General features: G+C 32.5%; 1 protein-coding gene across 5 annotated transcripts in view; it reads right to left on the reverse strand.

The window, feature by feature from the left end:
- Positions 1-410: 410 nt before the first annotated feature.
- The window catches only part of EPHA7 (EPH receptor A7), a 168,998-nt gene continuing 151,919 nt past the window's right edge, over positions 411-17,489 (reverse strand). For 3 of the 5 annotated variants that reach the window (XM_019663233.1, XM_019663236.1, XM_019663232.1), the window contains exons 12-17: positions 17,244-17,305; positions 15,316-15,525; positions 14,384-14,533; positions 6,708-6,901; positions 5,533-5,688; positions 1,955-3,932 (exon numbers count right to left, since the gene is read on the reverse strand). In XM_019663233.1, the coding sequence (XP_019518778.1) occupies positions 3,818-3,932; positions 5,533-5,688; positions 6,708-6,901; positions 14,384-14,533; positions 15,316-15,525; positions 17,244-17,305 (887 nt within the window). In that variant the 3' untranslated portion in view covers positions 1,955-3,817. Of the gene's footprint in view, positions 3,933-5,532; positions 5,689-6,707; positions 6,902-14,383; positions 14,534-15,315; positions 15,526-17,243; positions 17,306-17,489 lie in introns of all 5 variants that reach the window. The other 2 variants (XM_019663237.1, XM_019663234.1) reach the window with 1 other exon arrangement.

The raw sequence follows: 17,489 nt of genomic DNA on the forward strand, positions 1-17,489 counted from the left end.
GGCAACATCTTAAATGCAAAACCAAGTTGCTGTATTATATCAAATGAATAAAATATTTGTCAGGGTCCAATGATAAAATATTACGTTTCCCATGCAAATATTCTTATCAGTACCATGTAGCTGTAGTTTCAAATAGGAACAACAAACATGTTTTAACTAAAATGTTTGACAGTATGGCTCTTTGAAGACATTATTTTAACTTGTTACTCTGTAATAATTTGAGTGGAATTAAGTCAGTGTAAAAGAGGATGAGGGGAAGCAAAGGTTATTAATTTTCTTTGTATTCTTATGGGTCCACTCAAATATTTCAATAAAACCTTCACTCTAAACATCTCGCTTCATGATATTGTGTAAGAAAATAAAGAACGAGTAAGGGACATAAAGGAATCCGCCAATGATTGGAGACAGGATTTTCTTTACATTGTCTAATAGACTCGTTTATTATTTTAAGCTGGTAAAAAGAGACGTATGATTCGTGTTGAAGAAAGAGTTATTTGTGCTTGATACATTGAAGACACTGTTCCAAAGCAGTTTTTCCTATAAAAGGATGACCCCTGTAGTAATTCTTAGGCAAGGAGGGACAAATTCAACCAAGAAAAAGCACATCTCGCCCCAAGTTCCCCATGATTTCTCCACAGATAGCAAAAAAATATACATCAGTAATTTATTTGAACATGCACATCTGTGAGTAGCACAGTTCTAGGCTACTCAGGAAACAAAAGGGAGAATATCAGCATTACCTAAATAAAAAAGGTGAATTACACTATTTTAATTGTTTTAAAAACACAGATAAGAGGAGCAATTAAAATAGTCCTAAATAATACTAGCTAATGTAGATTACATAAGTATACAATATGATTCAACTAATAGTGCTCTGACAAGCATAAACCACCAGTTCTAGTAAACAGGCCCAGATCAATTGCTGAGAAAATGTTCAATTCAGCTGGAGTAAAAGTTACTTTTATTTCAGTACTTAATGCAAAACACGAGTCGAGTGTGAAGACAGCGTTCTAAAAAAAGGTGGCTCTATTAAAGCAAGGAGGCCATTACGTTTTGCACTTTTATAATTTTTGAATTCTGGTTTTGATGTTTGCTTTCTCTACCTTTCCTCCCCTGAGCACTACTTTACCAAAAAAATTTTTTTCAAGGTGCAAGTTGTACATTCTTATTGTTATATCATTTCATCTCTTTCTGGAAGAGAGTATTACAATCAGCATTACAATGTGAATTCTTTTTCTCTGAATATCTGTTTCACATACATGTATTTCAAAATCATAATGTTGATTGGGAAAAGAAACCTACAAAGGAGAGAGTGATGTCATCGTACACTTCCTATTGTGCTGCGTCTTTCCCATCCCTTCTTCCCTTTCCCTGTAAAGAGCTGTAAAAAATTTAAGGCAGATGAGGTATATTGCTGAAGAAAAAAGTTATTTTTGAAAATAAAAGTCAAAAAAACCTTTTATTCTGCCCTTCTACTCAAGAAAGACTACTCAACTATAAATCTAGTGCTAGAAAAAAGCAGGAAAGACACCATTTGCATGTACCATACTATGTCTTCTATTTCTAGAATGGCTTTTTGTTAATTTAATTTTAATAGAAAAAATAAGCACCTTAAGCTATGAACAAGAAAAGAACTTCATTATTAGTGAGTCCAGAATCCTAATGGAATTAAGATCACTCACTCAAACTTCCACTCATTCTCACAAAGGCCAATGCTACTGATTAGAATTGTAAAGTGCTGTACTTAGTATAAACACTTGTATACACTGCAGACACTGAAAAATAACCCTCAAGCACATTGTGTTATAGTTCCAAAAATATATTTACAGTCTATTACAAAGATTACAAATGGAAGTATCTAGGTGACTGTGTTATGCTAATTAAAATTATTTTACAGATTATTTTTCCTTAGGGACAAAAAACATTTTAGTGAAATTAAAATGATTTTTCTAGTCAATCAAAAAATAAATTAAAATATCAAATAACACTGTACAGTGACTTAAAAGAAAAAACAAGGGGGTGGGGAGGGGTTTGGGAAGCAATCCATTTGAATTTTTCTATAGCCATCTTTGGTCCTAAATGTGGGAAAACACATTATGTAGCACTGAAAATACCTGTTTTTTTTGTGATGCTCTGCAAGTAAAATAGAAAAATATAGTGCATTTTCAATGTATTCAGAGCCCACTACAGAGAAATGTGTGTACAAAACAAGACAGTATAAATAAAATTTACAAGTTATACAAAGAAACATTTACAGATTTTGTTTGTTATTTGTTTGCTTGTGGATGCCCACATTATCAAACAAGACCAATTATGACCGATCCCTGGGATCTTTCTCTATTAAAATCATTATAAACAGCCCAATTCTCTTTGGAAGTACAACAGTTCAATTCTGGGGTAGTTCATGATTTTCATAATTTTTGAAAGAAGTACTCACAATATGTATACATTCCTGAAATAGCTATAAAGACACATTTAATTATTGCTTGTGAAATTCTAAAACGTAATCAAATAAAATGGTATAATAAATAAAGCTTTAAAAAAGTCAGATCCTTCACCTTTTCCTTAATGGTAAAAAGTATTCTTCTACTTAAGTTTCTGACATCAGTGTTCACAAATAAAATAAAATGCTTTTTTTTAAAACTGCATTGGTGATATCCTGTAGAAAACTTGTTTTTGAAAGGTGAAAATTGTGAACTGCCCCTTTGATAATGCTTCAGAGTTCTAGTATAAAACTTAATTCTTTCCTTTTGTGTTTGGACTGCATTAAACAGAACAGGATATAAAATATATGTCAACTATTTCTCCTAAATTTCCTAATGTCACAATATTGAAAAAATCTTGATGTGCTCAGACTAAATTTTAGATAACACTGGATAGTTCTTCCTTTCAAAGACTTGCTTTCACCAACATCCTTTAGATGAAGTGCTCATATATTTTTATAGTCATAAACCTACAATTTGAGTTTTTTCTTTTTTTTTTTTTAGTAAATGTTGTCTAGTAAAATCATTCTATAAACAATCTGTTAAAAGTGCCTTATAGTATTTATGGATCATTATTGCTTTTTTCATTGAAAAGATAGTGTGTTGTCTGCTCTTTACAAAAAAATTTCTTTTTAAAAAATATCAGAGCTCTTGGCAACTTGCATTTTCTTGACTACCTGCCAATTAACAAACAATATCAAAACAGTACTGATTAAACAAAATAAAATGGCACAGAAAGGATACCAATGTTCTGACAGAGATATCTTCAATCATGCTATGGTTTTTTTTTTCTTTTAAATTTGAGATTCTTCCAAAAGTACCCAGTGTAGTAATGTGTCATAGATTAACACTAAAAAGGTCCAAAGCTATAAACAACTTTCTAAAACCAAGTCCTTATGAAGAATAAACACAAATGATTTTAAAAAGGAATAGTCTGAAATCACATATTTAAGGAAAATATTCATTGATTTTAACAATAAGGTCATGATTTTATTTGACAAATATATTCTTTCTTAAATTCTTTATGTACATTTTAAAAAGTCTATAAGATAAAAAGGAGGTTAGAGAGCTCAAGGTGTTTGGATGTTTTTCAGGTAGTACTTTGTTTATTGTCACTGCTGTTTTCCCAGCCACCAGCGGTGGATCCTAAATTCCCTTTTTATATGTTCTGGTGGCACTTAGGAGTTCAAGTCTATAGGTGCTTCTTAAATCTTCTCTTCACTGTAGGAAGGACCCAGGACATCAACTGTCTAATAGCAGCATTCTATGCATATCCTGAAGGCCAGTACTGTTCTCTTGCAGTCCGTAATCTCCCCCATGAGGGGAAGTGCCCATCACACTTGGATGCCAGTTCCGTGTAAATGCAGCATTTGTGCTCTCATAGTCTGAATGCTGCTCATAATTTTCTTTTGATGGCCAACCAGTGTGATCCCTAAACTCATCACATCCCTGAAAAAGACAAATGCATTTTTCATTAGTTACCTTACCAAGAGTTGATTTGGTACTAAACTGTCATCAACTCTTTAATTAAATAATCTGTGTATCTTAGACAAACAGATCTTATCTCAGTGTCCTTGGGTATTATGATCATATTCCTGCAATGGGTCAGATGGTCAGCCTGTATCAGCCTTCTCCTTTGCGAAAACCTAACTGCTCAGGCTCTGGATGTGCCAAGATAAGTAATTTTTAAACTGATTTTAAATTTTATATAAGAAATTATCAAAGATCTTAAAATCTATGAACTTAAGGTAAGATTAGGAAAGTTTATTTGAAATGTTGTATTATAAACTTCAGTGAAGTTTAACATATTTGTTAACATAGGATATAATATGAATGGAAACACTTCTGGGCCCTAATAGCTTAAGGATCATCAAAGATTATACAAAATTTTATACTGAGTGTAATTATGTGGTAATTATGAGCATATTATTGGTTGTATGCTTACTTCAGTTCACATCAACCATCTGACTACATTTAGAAAACAAATATTTTTCAAAGAGTGCAATACCTATGTTTAAACAGCTTCAATCTCACAGAAGCTAACTGGATCTGTGTATGTCCTTTTCCCTTTCCTTATAGCAAGGAAGATTGAACTTAGGTATTTACAAGCAGCTAAAATGTAACAACAGTACAGTGCTGTAGTGTTTCACAGCAGTGGTCTAGTAAGACTTTGAGAGACAGTGTTTCAGGGGGGTAGCTTGCTTCAGAGAGACAGGAATAATTACGCCAGCTCTACCCATGTGGTGAGCTAGCAGACAACTAGACACGATAGCATGCACGGGCTTAAATTCATGGACATGCCATTTCCTGGTTTGTCTGTTTCCTGGCCTTTACCTCATCTGGAAAACCTGAAACCCTTCTCACAAGAGCACGTAAATAGGACTCCACTGGTAGAACCTTGATAATTGTGTCCCGCCTTCAAATACACTGACTGAGAGGAACTGCATCACCTATAAAAGTTATGCTGCGGCTGAGGAAACTGAAGTTCATAGATATAGTAAATGGATCTCCTAAGACCACATAATCAGTGATGGAGCCACAAAGGAAAATTTAGTTCTTTTTAAATTCCAGTTCACAGCAATTTCAAAGGTTGTTTTATCAGGTGCTTCTCAAGGTTAAAAAGGAAAAAAAAAAAAAAAAACTTGACTCAATCAATCATATACACTCCAAAAAGTGAGTTAAACTAAACTCTTAGTTACAGTGAATTGAATTAAGTTTCCTTTGACCTCCTCAGAAAGTAATCATATTGAACGTCATATTGTATTTTGGTATTGGGTTTGAAACGTTGAGATTTTTAATGTCTGATACAAACATGGGGAAAAAATTCCTCCTTTGAAATGAAGAAAGTTTCCCCAGTGAAGAAGAACCTAAATGATACAGTGGTTCATGAAAAAGGAAGTCTCACTGTGAGTTCATACGTCTCCAACAATAATAAGTAGGCACTTATTAAAGAGATGCTTTCCCCTGGTTTTGTGGTTCATATGGAAATGTATAAAGCTTGGATTGTGCCTAATAAATTCTTAAATATAATGTAAAAGTTTAAGCTTACTCAATAGTCATTCTGGCTACTGATTCGAGGGAGTTGTAGCCAGCTGCTGTGAAGTTATCCTTATATCTTTCCATCTTGATAGCTTGTAGCCATTCTCCAACAGAACAAAAGGTAGTGAAGTCAGGCGTGTTTTGATCCAACAGAGGGCTTATTGGCCTAGACAAGAATGAAATAGAAAAGCAAATGTTTTCATGAACTACTAAAGAAAGAGTGTCTTGCCTCACCCAAAAATAAGGGTCCAGAGAATAAAATCACATATTTTAATTGATGTGATAACCAGTAAACAAATATGCTAATAAAATTTCCTAATGCGTAAAGGTTGTCCAAGAGCTAAGGACTCCAAAATTGACATTATGTAGATTTGATGACCACCAGATTGCGACGCCCATGTATTTTTACAAGTACAGCCGACAGTATTTGTAATCAGTAAATATCTGCTCATTTATTTCTCTAAAAGTAGCTGGGAGTAAAGGAAGCATGTTTGGCTGTGGACTAACTGGTCTGGACTATGAGAGTGCTCTTGAGAATGTTATGTACCCACCGTACTGATGGTACCTGGGTGAACACCTGTGAGTTCATATGTCTGCACAAGGGCCTGATTACCAGTACAGACCAGGACATCAAGTTTACCTGACAGCTGAAGATTAATAACTGCTAACATGCATTACGATGGAGCAAGCAAAGTACAAAGAATGAATGTAGTGTTTTGGGCTCTTTTTAATAGGTATACTTCTTTAATCACATATTTAATTACTTTTATAAACATGAACTTCACAGAACCATTTCACTAAATAACTCACAGCAAAACAATAAAATAGATAATATGCAAAAACAAGGGCAATAGTAACAAGAAAACCATATAATAACAGTTTAAAAATGTGTAATGCCACCTAATCACAAAATTCCAGTTTAGAAAGCCTTCTAAATGATATGCATCATAACTTTTCAGAAAAAAAAAAAAGCAATGATAATAGGTCTCGTTAAACACTAATTCAATTAAGGTAAGCCATCTGAAAAGAAGAAAAAATAAAAACTTCTGTGAACACAATATATCTAATATGGATTTACAATGTAACACAAATGTCAATTTGGCATTGGGGTAGGACTGAGAAGATAAACGGTTCATGTGGATATTTGAACTTCTCCCAGATTCCATTCCCTTAGGTGTTTCTTACCTACTACAAGTTCCCAAAGGTGTTTTCAGACTATTTGGGTTTCGAATCATTTTGTCTAGAATTCCAACTATCTGTTCAAACTTTGGCCTCTCAGCACGTTCCTTTTGCCAACAATCCAGCATCAGCTGGTGGAGACCAGCCGGGCAGTCCATGGGTGCCGGTAAACGATAACCTTCTTCTATTGCTTTTATAACCTAATAGCCAAAAGGACATTAAAAATATTACTGACTGAGATTCAATTATAATTAAATGAGTTGCACAGTAGGCAAAGTGGGTTTATTCTGATAAAAGTAAAGCACACTGCTTTGCAAAAGACTTACTTTTTTGTTTTTGTTTTTTTTCTAAAAACATCCATGGATATTAAGCTTGTTATTCAGGAGTGGATGAAGTGCAGGAAATGATGACATTTCTTAGTGAACTCAGCAATAGGGAGAAGCAATTAAGTTCACTCAGAGTGCAAAGATGGAAAACATTTTAATATCATCCCAGAGGTTTTCAAAAGGGAATATGTTATGGAACTGTTTTACTTATATATAGCTGTGCATGTACGTTTTAGTCTACAAATTTATGAATTCTTGAAGTTGTAAGAGGAAGTTCTGAGTTACTAAGAATTGAGTCCCCGAAAGTTTCCCTTTTTGCAGAGTTCAAAAAACACTTTTAAACAAAGTATCAAAATATGTGCGTGCCCTATGACAGAAAACATGACCAAGCACACTATGATTTTCAATAATATGAAGCTGTTATGCTTATAAAGTATACAGTGTTATCAGATACAGGGTGTGTTGGAGCCAGTTTGTCCTGGTTGATGAAGCTGATGGAATCATTTTGTAATGCCAAGTTTAGTGACCTCACACTGGCAGATTGAAATCAGCCTTGGGGGAGTAGTCGGGGAGAAGAGTTATACTAGGAGATTGGGAAAGGTTACACATCAGAGCTTTCCCACGCAGAGTGCTGGTTGTTAAACTTTTATCAGCATATTACTACTGCCTATTTACACTAATAACAGCCTGAGATGCTATTTATATCAGGGTTTGAATGTTAATGAGAAATAGTCCTCCATAAATATTTGTACTCGGCAATCAGAAAGTCTAAGAGTTACTTATTTGGACTTATTTTTATTTATACGGAAAGAAAAAATACATCTTAAAAATCAGAACTTGTTACAAATCTGAGCAGCACAAAGACAATAATAGGAAGGCAAACAATTCAAATAAGGACTTGTAAAACATTACAATATTCAAGGGGAATTAACAAATCCTTTGCAACTACCATAATACAGAAGACATGTAAGAAAAAATGACTCTAATAAAAAAAAAAAAGAGGGAACCTTGAGTTTTTGAAGAGTATAAGGCCAAAAGTAGGCAGACAATAAACTGACTTTGAGAAATGTTGATAAACTTAATATTTGTAGGGAAACATACCCTAAAAATGCTTGTTGACATTCAGGAATACCCCATTAAAATGTAAAAGGTTGTGGGATGGAATGAATAAAGTAGCTGGCATCAACAATTTTTAGAGAAAATCCTTTTATAAAAAAAAAGGAGTCTACTTTAACTTAAGAAAAATCTATATATGCAAAATGATAAAGTTTAAAAAGTACATTAATTTAATTATACTAATTTTTGAAAAGTATAACAAGTATAAAATCCTCAGCCCAAATTCTGCCCTGAGCATTACGTCCTATTTATTAGTTTACTAAACATTTTCATCTGGATTCTCTATAGGCATCTTATACTCTATTTAAAATTGGATTTACTATCTTCAACCTCAACTTTTCTCTAATTCAATCAATGGCCCTTGCAGGAATCCCAGCCAAAAAGCTGAAATGAGAACAGCTCTAGGCTCTTTCTCTTACATGCTTATGTGCACAGCCAGTTAGTCACTGATTTCTGATGATGCTACTTCTTAAACGCTATTTATGCTCAAAAACTAGGAGAAGGATTTTTCCATATATACCAGGGTTGCCAAAGACATGTATAAAAGTGGACTCTTTGGTCAATGTTGCTCAAGCAGTAGTTCGCTGTAATCAGAAGTGTCTGGACGCTGATGGTAACCACTTTGAGCACCTCTTGTAATTGCAGAAGTCAAACGTGACTTGTATACGGTATATATTGAGTATTGCATTTTTAACAGTTTTTTTCCTTTCTTAAAATGTGTATACATTTCTTTGGCACCCTCTGCATTTGTATATGTGATACATATGTATACTCATATCTATAATAGTCCAGCAGTGATGGAGTCATTATCTCATAGCTAAGTTTTTATAAAGTCTCATACTATGGGTGTTTCCTTAAGTGTTTTATTTTGAGCAACAATAATGGAAAAAAAAAAAAACACCTTAGACTTAAGTGACCTTAATCAGTGTTGTATTGAATGCTAATGAAGTTCATGATAGAATTTTAAAATTTCCCTGATTATGATCCAGTAACTACAAACATTGGATATCTTGTAAATATTCCTCTAAAATATCCCTTTCAAAAGCTATGCATCACACAAGCAAACATACACAAATGGTAACTCTGCAAAGATCAAAGATATATAACTATAGGAGGAATTAAACAAAACAAACATTTAAATGGGAAGGATTTCATGTGGCATTGTATAACATTCCAGTGACAGCAACCATACTTGGATTTAAAAGTGCTATATGCTAAACAGCTTAGGTAAAAGTAGAAAGAATGTATTTTTTTGGGGGGGGGAAAGTAAGTTATTTAAACAGTGGCTCAAGTTGTGAATGAGTAAATTAAAAAATTCTAAAACTTTACATAGTCAAAAGGACCAAATAATAAACAATCAGGAGGCATTTTTACATAGGGAAAGGGACAGCTTTCCTTATATTTGAGGTTGTTTGTATTTGCACATATGCAGTGTCTTTCTGATTTGACAGGACTCCATTCTCATCCTCATAACATTAGTGCAGATCTTGTTAATTTCCATCACTTCCTAACCCATTTCCCTACTTGTAGTTTGTCTGCTGATATCCCGAAAGGGACAATGCATGCAGGTAGAGTGAGGTTTCCTTTTTCCTTTCCTTCTAAATAATCTTTTAAAATGTAAAGCTAAATCTTATCATGATCCTCTTGATATAATACTCTTCAACAGTTCTCCCATAGGATTCTTAAGTTTTGAACACGACATAGTCTTAAGTCTTTGTGCCAACGAACATAGGATAGAACCATTCAATGACTCTTACAGGAATAAAAGGGCTAATAAACCTGTGTAGTTGTCTTACTACATTAGACGAATTTATGATTCCTATTATTATAGAGGAGAAACAACATTTATCACAGTACAAATGAAACTTCTAGCTCTTAAAGATAGAGTGGTTTAAACATTTTTAAAAGGAAAGCAGCAATACATAACATTTGAAATAAGAAATGCTCTGGATTAGGAATCGATTTTGGCACCCTGAAGTTCCCATTAAGTACCATGCCCCCAGCTATAGGAACACTAGAAATACTTGCTGGGAACCTTTGGCCTCCACAGAGCAGCTGGGCAGAATCCAAGGTATACATACCCTTTGATGATAAACCAGTGAGTAGGGATGGTGCGGGCACAGGCTGAACCTAGAGGTTCTGCAGTTTTTAATTTGGTTAGCTACATTAGATTTCCAATTGAGAAAATAACAAGTACTTTCTGCAAATTGTTATACATTCTTGGAAACAAGGCACACAAGTAAGATGTCTGAACCTACACTTCTTAGAACATTATATACTCATGGAATTAATTTAAAACATATTTTTGTGAAATTACCAGAAACATCTAGGTTTTGCCTGTCCAGATATATCTTAGTATTATAATGAAAGTCAAAGGAAAAAGAAAACACATTCATAAGAAGTTTTTAAGTCTAGGTAGTTTCCAGAGAAACAGGGAGTGACTAGGGTAAACACTTAATAAAAAAACAAAAAACAAAACACTGGGATACAACAGGGAACACTTCTTTGGTATATACTATGAAAAAACCACCTAGAAATAAAAATGAAAGTTGTTTGTGCACAAATGTTTCAGTATTATTATAGTAAGACCATTGTAATTAAGAGAAAAGAGAACACAAAATGACCCTATGATAATGAGTCTGTAATAACTCACTGGGCTATAACATGATTGGCTTCTCTTCTCTGCTCATGCCCATTTTCATTTCATTAACCTCATATAACATGACCCACATTTCATACAATTAAATATTTTGGACCCTACTTATGGGGTTATGGCAAAGTTTTACCAAAAAAATTACAATTTTGTTTCTATCTTAATAATAAAAAAAATACAAAGATATAAATTCGTGGTGATTTGTAAAAGAAAAATGAGAGCTCACAATTTAGCTGAAAATAAATTTATTTACAGCTATTACATTTTGAAAGCTCTTAAATGTGTTTTAATGGACTGCTTTAAGAATTTATCTTTAGTCCCATAGCTGTATGGAAGTGTAATTTTTTTTTTATTATTATATGACTACCTACTAGTAAAATTAACTATTGGCTTAATTTAAAATAAGAAGAAATAACTTTGTTGAGTATTATACACAGAAAAAACAATCTATACAATGAAGAATTTCAAAATTTGGGAGTAAAAATTTTATTTGAACTAATTAAGATAAATTAAATTAAAAGAGCTGTTGTGAATGCCAAATACGAGTATTTTCAATTTCTCTCATGTTTATTATATTTGCTGCATTTTACGTATACAAAAATGTTTTTTGAAAGGCCATTATGGAAAGGGCTAAATATCTGTAGATTTTTAAGGGAATGAAAATTCAAAATTTATTTGGAAAGCTCACCCTTGATTTTAATGCTAGATTCTGTTTCCCCTGCCGTGAAAATTCTAGAAAGTTATAAGTACAGGAAAATTCAATGAGCATTCATTCAAGTGTTAAGAGCAATCTATTTGGGTGTGGGTATAATCATACATATGCATATTACCTTTTCCCAAGGTTTTCTTGCTCACTGCCCTGTCTAGAGTGCAACGAAAGCTTCCTGGCAACTATCTACCTCACTGACTTCTATAATACCCTTTTTCTATTTCTTCAGAGTGATCACAGAAACCTCCATTTATTCAGCAGGCAGCCTGGAATTTTGTGAACTTGCTTCTAAACATAACCATCAATTTACTGCTATTTTCATTGCATCTTTTTAAGTCTTTTAAAATCCAAGGCATTTAAAATTTGAAGGCTTTCTAAAATTCCTAACAAGTAAATTCAAACACTATCAAGTGAATTCATTCACTTAAGAAATCAATCTAGAATAGTTTTAAAAAATTAATATCTCTGAAGATCTGATGAAAGCAAACTTTTCAGAAAAACACAAGATAGTCACATATACACAGGATTTCCATATGCATCGGAAGTTTCAGAGATCAAATCTCTCCGTGAACTCCTACCCAGAGACTCCAAGGTAAAAAAAAAGCTTTTATCAAGGGAATTTTCTACCAGAATAATGTTATTTTAAATAACTAGGTTTTTCACCATTTGCATATTGAAAATTAAACATATGATTGCTCAAATAGCACAATTCAACAAGTATAAAATAATGAATATTATGCTACAAGAGGAATATTAATATCAATTTCACTATAAAAACTGAACTGCATCGGTAATCTCTTACTACCATAAAAACTTGTACCTAAATTTAATAATGCAGACCTTCAAAATTAAAAAGAAAAAAGGTCCTAAATGTTCTAGGTCAGAACTAAACTTCACTGTTGACATAATTTCATTCGATCAATAAAAATGTTTATTAATTCTTGATATACTAATTATATATTTGTGATATTTCATTTTCAAGAAAAATAAAGAATGATACTTAGGGAATTTAAAAAATTACATTTGAAGATATTTATTTTTTTCTTCTTAACTATTTCTATTATTTGTTTTTAGAAGTTAAGTGAACTTTGAATTTCAGTCATCTTATATTCCTGTCATTCCCTTTATGTTTGAATCTAGTACAGAAGGAAGGTGTCAAAAGAAATGAAACTCTATAGAGTGTCTGGGGAATGTAAATATTTCTTTTTCTCTGCCCCAAGGATTTGTTTGCCCTCATTTTGACAGCCCATGAAATCTTTGACACTGAGACCTGTCAAATATTAACAACTTTGCCTTTGCCAAACAGACTCATCATTTAGACTTTTATCTTTGAAAACAAAAAGAAATACCAAAGCAACAAATAAAAAAGTTTCATGTCATTGCTCAATTAAAAATACCAAAAGATTTAAATGATTTAAAAGCATTCCCTTTTCAGGCTGTGGACTTTTTAGTTAAGGAAGAAGTTTGTAGGAAAATGTACTGAAAATAACTGTACCAACCATCTGACTGACCTGACTTTGGTTGTCTAAAAATAACTATTGATCGATTTTAAGAACCATTGGAACTCTATATCGAAAATTCTAAATTCAAAAACAAAGATGCTGATTTAATGTAACAATGTTCATGATCTCTTTTTGAAAAATAAGAAAATTTTAACTTTAGTCAGCTTCTCTTGCTGTGCATGTTTATAGAACTGACTGATCTAGTTTGCTAGAAACATCCTTCTCCTAAATGGCAATACAGGCTTTCCTCAAGCACCACTTATTTTTTACTCTACTCTTGACGAATATGTATTTGTAACACTTTCAGACTCCTTCAAAAAAGCCTTTCATCAATTTGTTCCAACCTAATCTTCATTTTGAATCACTACCAATGTAACACAGGAAAGTGAGTCTATTTGGTTGGGCCCTGTACACCTTGCTAAGCTTTTGCTTCTGAACTTTCTTAGTGAATTCTCTCATCAGCTATGAACCAAGGTCTTCTCCAGATATCTAGTTCAAATCCAGGCTACCTTTCTAGATTTACACTTGCTCTACTTTTATCTAAATTTCACTCACATTGTCAATAAGTTGAACTATATGAATCTGCCAGTATTTGAAAGTTCCTGACCTACAAAAATGTCAACTTTATAAAATTCAACCTCATAGAAGCAAAAATTCACTTTCACTTTTCCTATCTTGTTTTATAAATGGTCTCTTGGTGTGAGATGTAAACCCCAAGAACTGCCATTAGCTTCCTCTGTCAAAGAATAGTAGTATATTTTACATCTTAGCATGTAAGAGGATACACATTTACTGAGGACTATTTTTTTTTAGGAATTTCCAAAAATACTTCCACTGTGATTACAGTCTAAAATATCATTATGAAACACTTACTAATATTGATCACTAAATCTGGATTGTGTCATGAAATTAAAATTTAATTAAATCAATACACAATAGATAATTTAAACACATTTTCTCAGAACATTAAAGAAAAAGAAAAATACGCTTCCAAGACCAAATAAAACACAACCACAACCTTCCTTCCCTTCCTCTCCACAAATGATTCTTTTACTCATGTGACTCTCCCACTATAGCTGTGCGAGCACAGCATCATTACTTTTTTAAGGAGGAAATATCCTTTGTTTGTTTCTATTATATCCAGAGAATTTAAATTTTTAAAAAAAGCAATTTTTCAAAATGAAACCAAAATTAAACTAATTGAACCCCTAATTTATGGTAATTATTATGGTAATTTTTGGTAATAATTGTGAAAACTCAGCCATATTTTTCATAATTCTACAGAAGTTTCTTCTCGTAAGCCATTACCTACATGTTCCAATAATAATGAATATTAATGTATTAAATCCTTTTTGTTTAAATAGTGTAACACCTACATCTTGATTTGACATGTCCCAATAAGGTCTTTCTCCATAAGACATAACTTCCCACATGACTATTCCATAGCTCCATACATCACTGGCTGATGTGAATTTCCGGTACTGGATGGCTTCAGGCGCTGTCCACCTTACTGGAATTTTCCCACCCTGTTATAAAAAGAAATTGACATTTTAAAGATGTATAATAGCTTATAAATAATTTAGAGCAGAACCATAAAGCTATCATTAAACATTGGTATATTTTGTTAGCAATTCAACAGTACTGGGCCTATTCATCTTAAATCTCCCTAAGTTTATTTAAAGTTACTAATCTGTTTTTTAAAATCATCACAAGGTTTCATTGTTAAGGCAAATCAATTTAATGGACCTTATATGGTCTTAGGGCAAGAGTCTAGTCAAAAGACAATGACAACTGGAGTCTAAAGAACAAAATAAACAACAACAAAAAACCAGAAACAGGGTGAAAAACAAAAAGACAATGACAAATTAGGCAAAATAACTACTAAATCGGAATGAAATACGGGGTATTTAAGTAAACCCTCATATATTTTCCTTTAGTGTAACCTCACAAAAATTATGATTAGACTTAGCATAGTAAATCTTCTTTTAAAATCATTATTTAAAACAGGGTTATATTTTTCTGCTACATTTATGAGTGCTAGCAATCAGATGTTGACTATGTATATTATTTATATGACTATCCCAATAGAAGATAAGCATCTTGCTATTCTTATCATTTTTCTTCTTATCCTATATGTACATTGTAAAAGCAACAATGATTCTTCCAAAAAAAAAAAAAAGACAGTAACAACAAAAAGCTAAGATTAATTTGCCTCTCTTTCCCTGTTGGCTTTGTATTACTGAGCCCTGCATTCTTGGTAGGAAAATCTCAGGACTATGAAGAGATGCAGTAATAGACTTTCTCTTACAGTTGTTGTATAGACAGCTTCTGGATCATCTTCTATAACCCGGGAAAGGCCAAAATCTGACACTTTACAAACAAGATTGCTGTTGACAAGAATATTGCGAGCTGCGAGGTCCCTGTGAACATATCCCATATCGGCCAAATATCTCATTCCAGCAGCAATTCCTCTCAGCATTCCCACTAACTGAATGACTGTAAATTGCCCATCATGTTTCTATAGGAAGAAAAAATAAAAGTCGTTACCAGCACTATGAAAGGGGAAAAAGTCTCCATGAAAAATGTCTGCACACTAGTCATTTGCTACTGTATAATAGGAATTATTAATTAATTTTCTTTACAATAAAAACATTTGTGAAAAACATAGCAGGTGCTGATTTAACTGATAGTCAAATAATATAAAATAGAGTTTTGGTAATCATTTATATTGGTATGTTATTAATATTAATTAATAATATTTTCAGATTATGCAAATCCAAAGGTATATGCTAATATTTTGGTCAAATTTAGGGAACAGAATATCCAAAAATAACATCCCTGACAGCTAAGTGTTTTCCTCATTTGCTAAAAAAATTATACAAATAATCTAAAAATATATAAAGGGGTGAAGACACATATATTAATATTTTTTTCTCCAAATGGTAAAAAAACGGGGAGAACTTTTTGATTAGAGATAAAGAGAAACTAAAAAGTAGAAAAGGTTATATTGGCTGACTTTGTTTTCATTTTATATTTTTCCTTCAGCTATTGGTAGGAACATTACTTGCAACAAAGATTCTCTAAAATAGACGTACTAGCAAAGGGGATTGAAACCTCTTTGCAACTGGACTGGTCACCATATAATTCTAATGAATTTTTAACCCACAGATTTCTCCAACTGAATTATAAACATGGTGCATTAGGACACTGGCTTAAGTAGATGAATTTGCTGGGTGTTGCTTTCTTCCAGAGAGCTGATAGTTATGCACATCAAAAAGATACAGCAATACGAATTTCTCCAGAGCCTCTAATTGCTTATAAATCTGGGCTGAATGTATCATTCTAGATAGATCATGTATGTCCTCTTATTCTTTAGATTATTTTCTCTTTGTGATTTAAAACACTGTTAACGTGTTCATATTCTTAGATGAAAAGTCTCTGAGAATAAAAATATATGTTTATGCATTTAGAACTTACCATTCACAAAACTAATCACAAACCATTAATCTAAAAAATGTTAATCATTCTACATTTTATGCTTGGTGTTCACATAACAATATAAAAGAAATGGTTCCACAGAGCAGAACTGGGATCACAACAACATTCAGTGGTTATCCCACTTTTTAGTATTCTCTGTATTGCCTGTATTTCATTTATAATTGTACAGGAAAAATAAAATGCTACTCTACAACTTGTATTCATATTACAGGGCTTCAGGTATCCTCTGTACTTGAGATAACATATTAATGGAAACTATATTTTTAACTACATCTCATTACTTAAACGATCAAAAAGATTCTAGTTCAATCAATTCCTTGCCTTTGAATTTTTTTAACGTTTCAGCAGAACTTTACTGTTTATAAAAGTTTTGATATGTTTTATTTGACCTATACTACTTTTTAAATTTATTTTAAATTTTTTTAAATTATAGCTAGCATGTAGTATTAACTTCAGGTGTACAACGTAGTGTTAAAACATTTGTATACCTTACAAAGTGATCACCACAGTAAGTCTAGTAACTACCTGTCGCCATGCATAGTTATTACAATATTATTGACTCTATTACTTATGCTGTGCATTACAGGCCTCTGAATTTTAATCTGGTTTTCAAAGACAATAAGTATTCTGACTTGTTAAAGTTTATAAAGTTCACATTTCACACTCCAAAAAAAGTTAAGAAAATTATTTTGGACATGTATAGTATATTTAGAATGGGAGAATAATTTTGTTACTTACCCTGAGAAAAGCATCTAGAGCTCCATTTTCCATGAATTCTATTACAATCATGACTGGTTTCCCTAAAATTAAAAAACAAAACAAAACATGAATGTAAAAAAATAAGTGTTGCTTAAGAAACCGCAGCCTCAACTGAAAACTTATTCCCTTTCTCATCCGAGATAAAATGCATGCTCTTTTTAAAGACTAAATGGGTGGCCTCTGAATGTTTTGAACAGTTCTAGTGCGGCTGCTAAGGTCAAAGAG

Source organism: Hipposideros armiger, unplaced genomic scaffold, assembly GCF_001890085.2.
Source record: "Hipposideros armiger isolate ML-2016 unplaced genomic scaffold, ASM189008v1 scaffold_387, whole genome shotgun sequence".
NCBI classification, from domain to species: domain Eukaryota; kingdom Metazoa; phylum Chordata; class Mammalia; order Chiroptera; family Hipposideridae; genus Hipposideros; species Hipposideros armiger.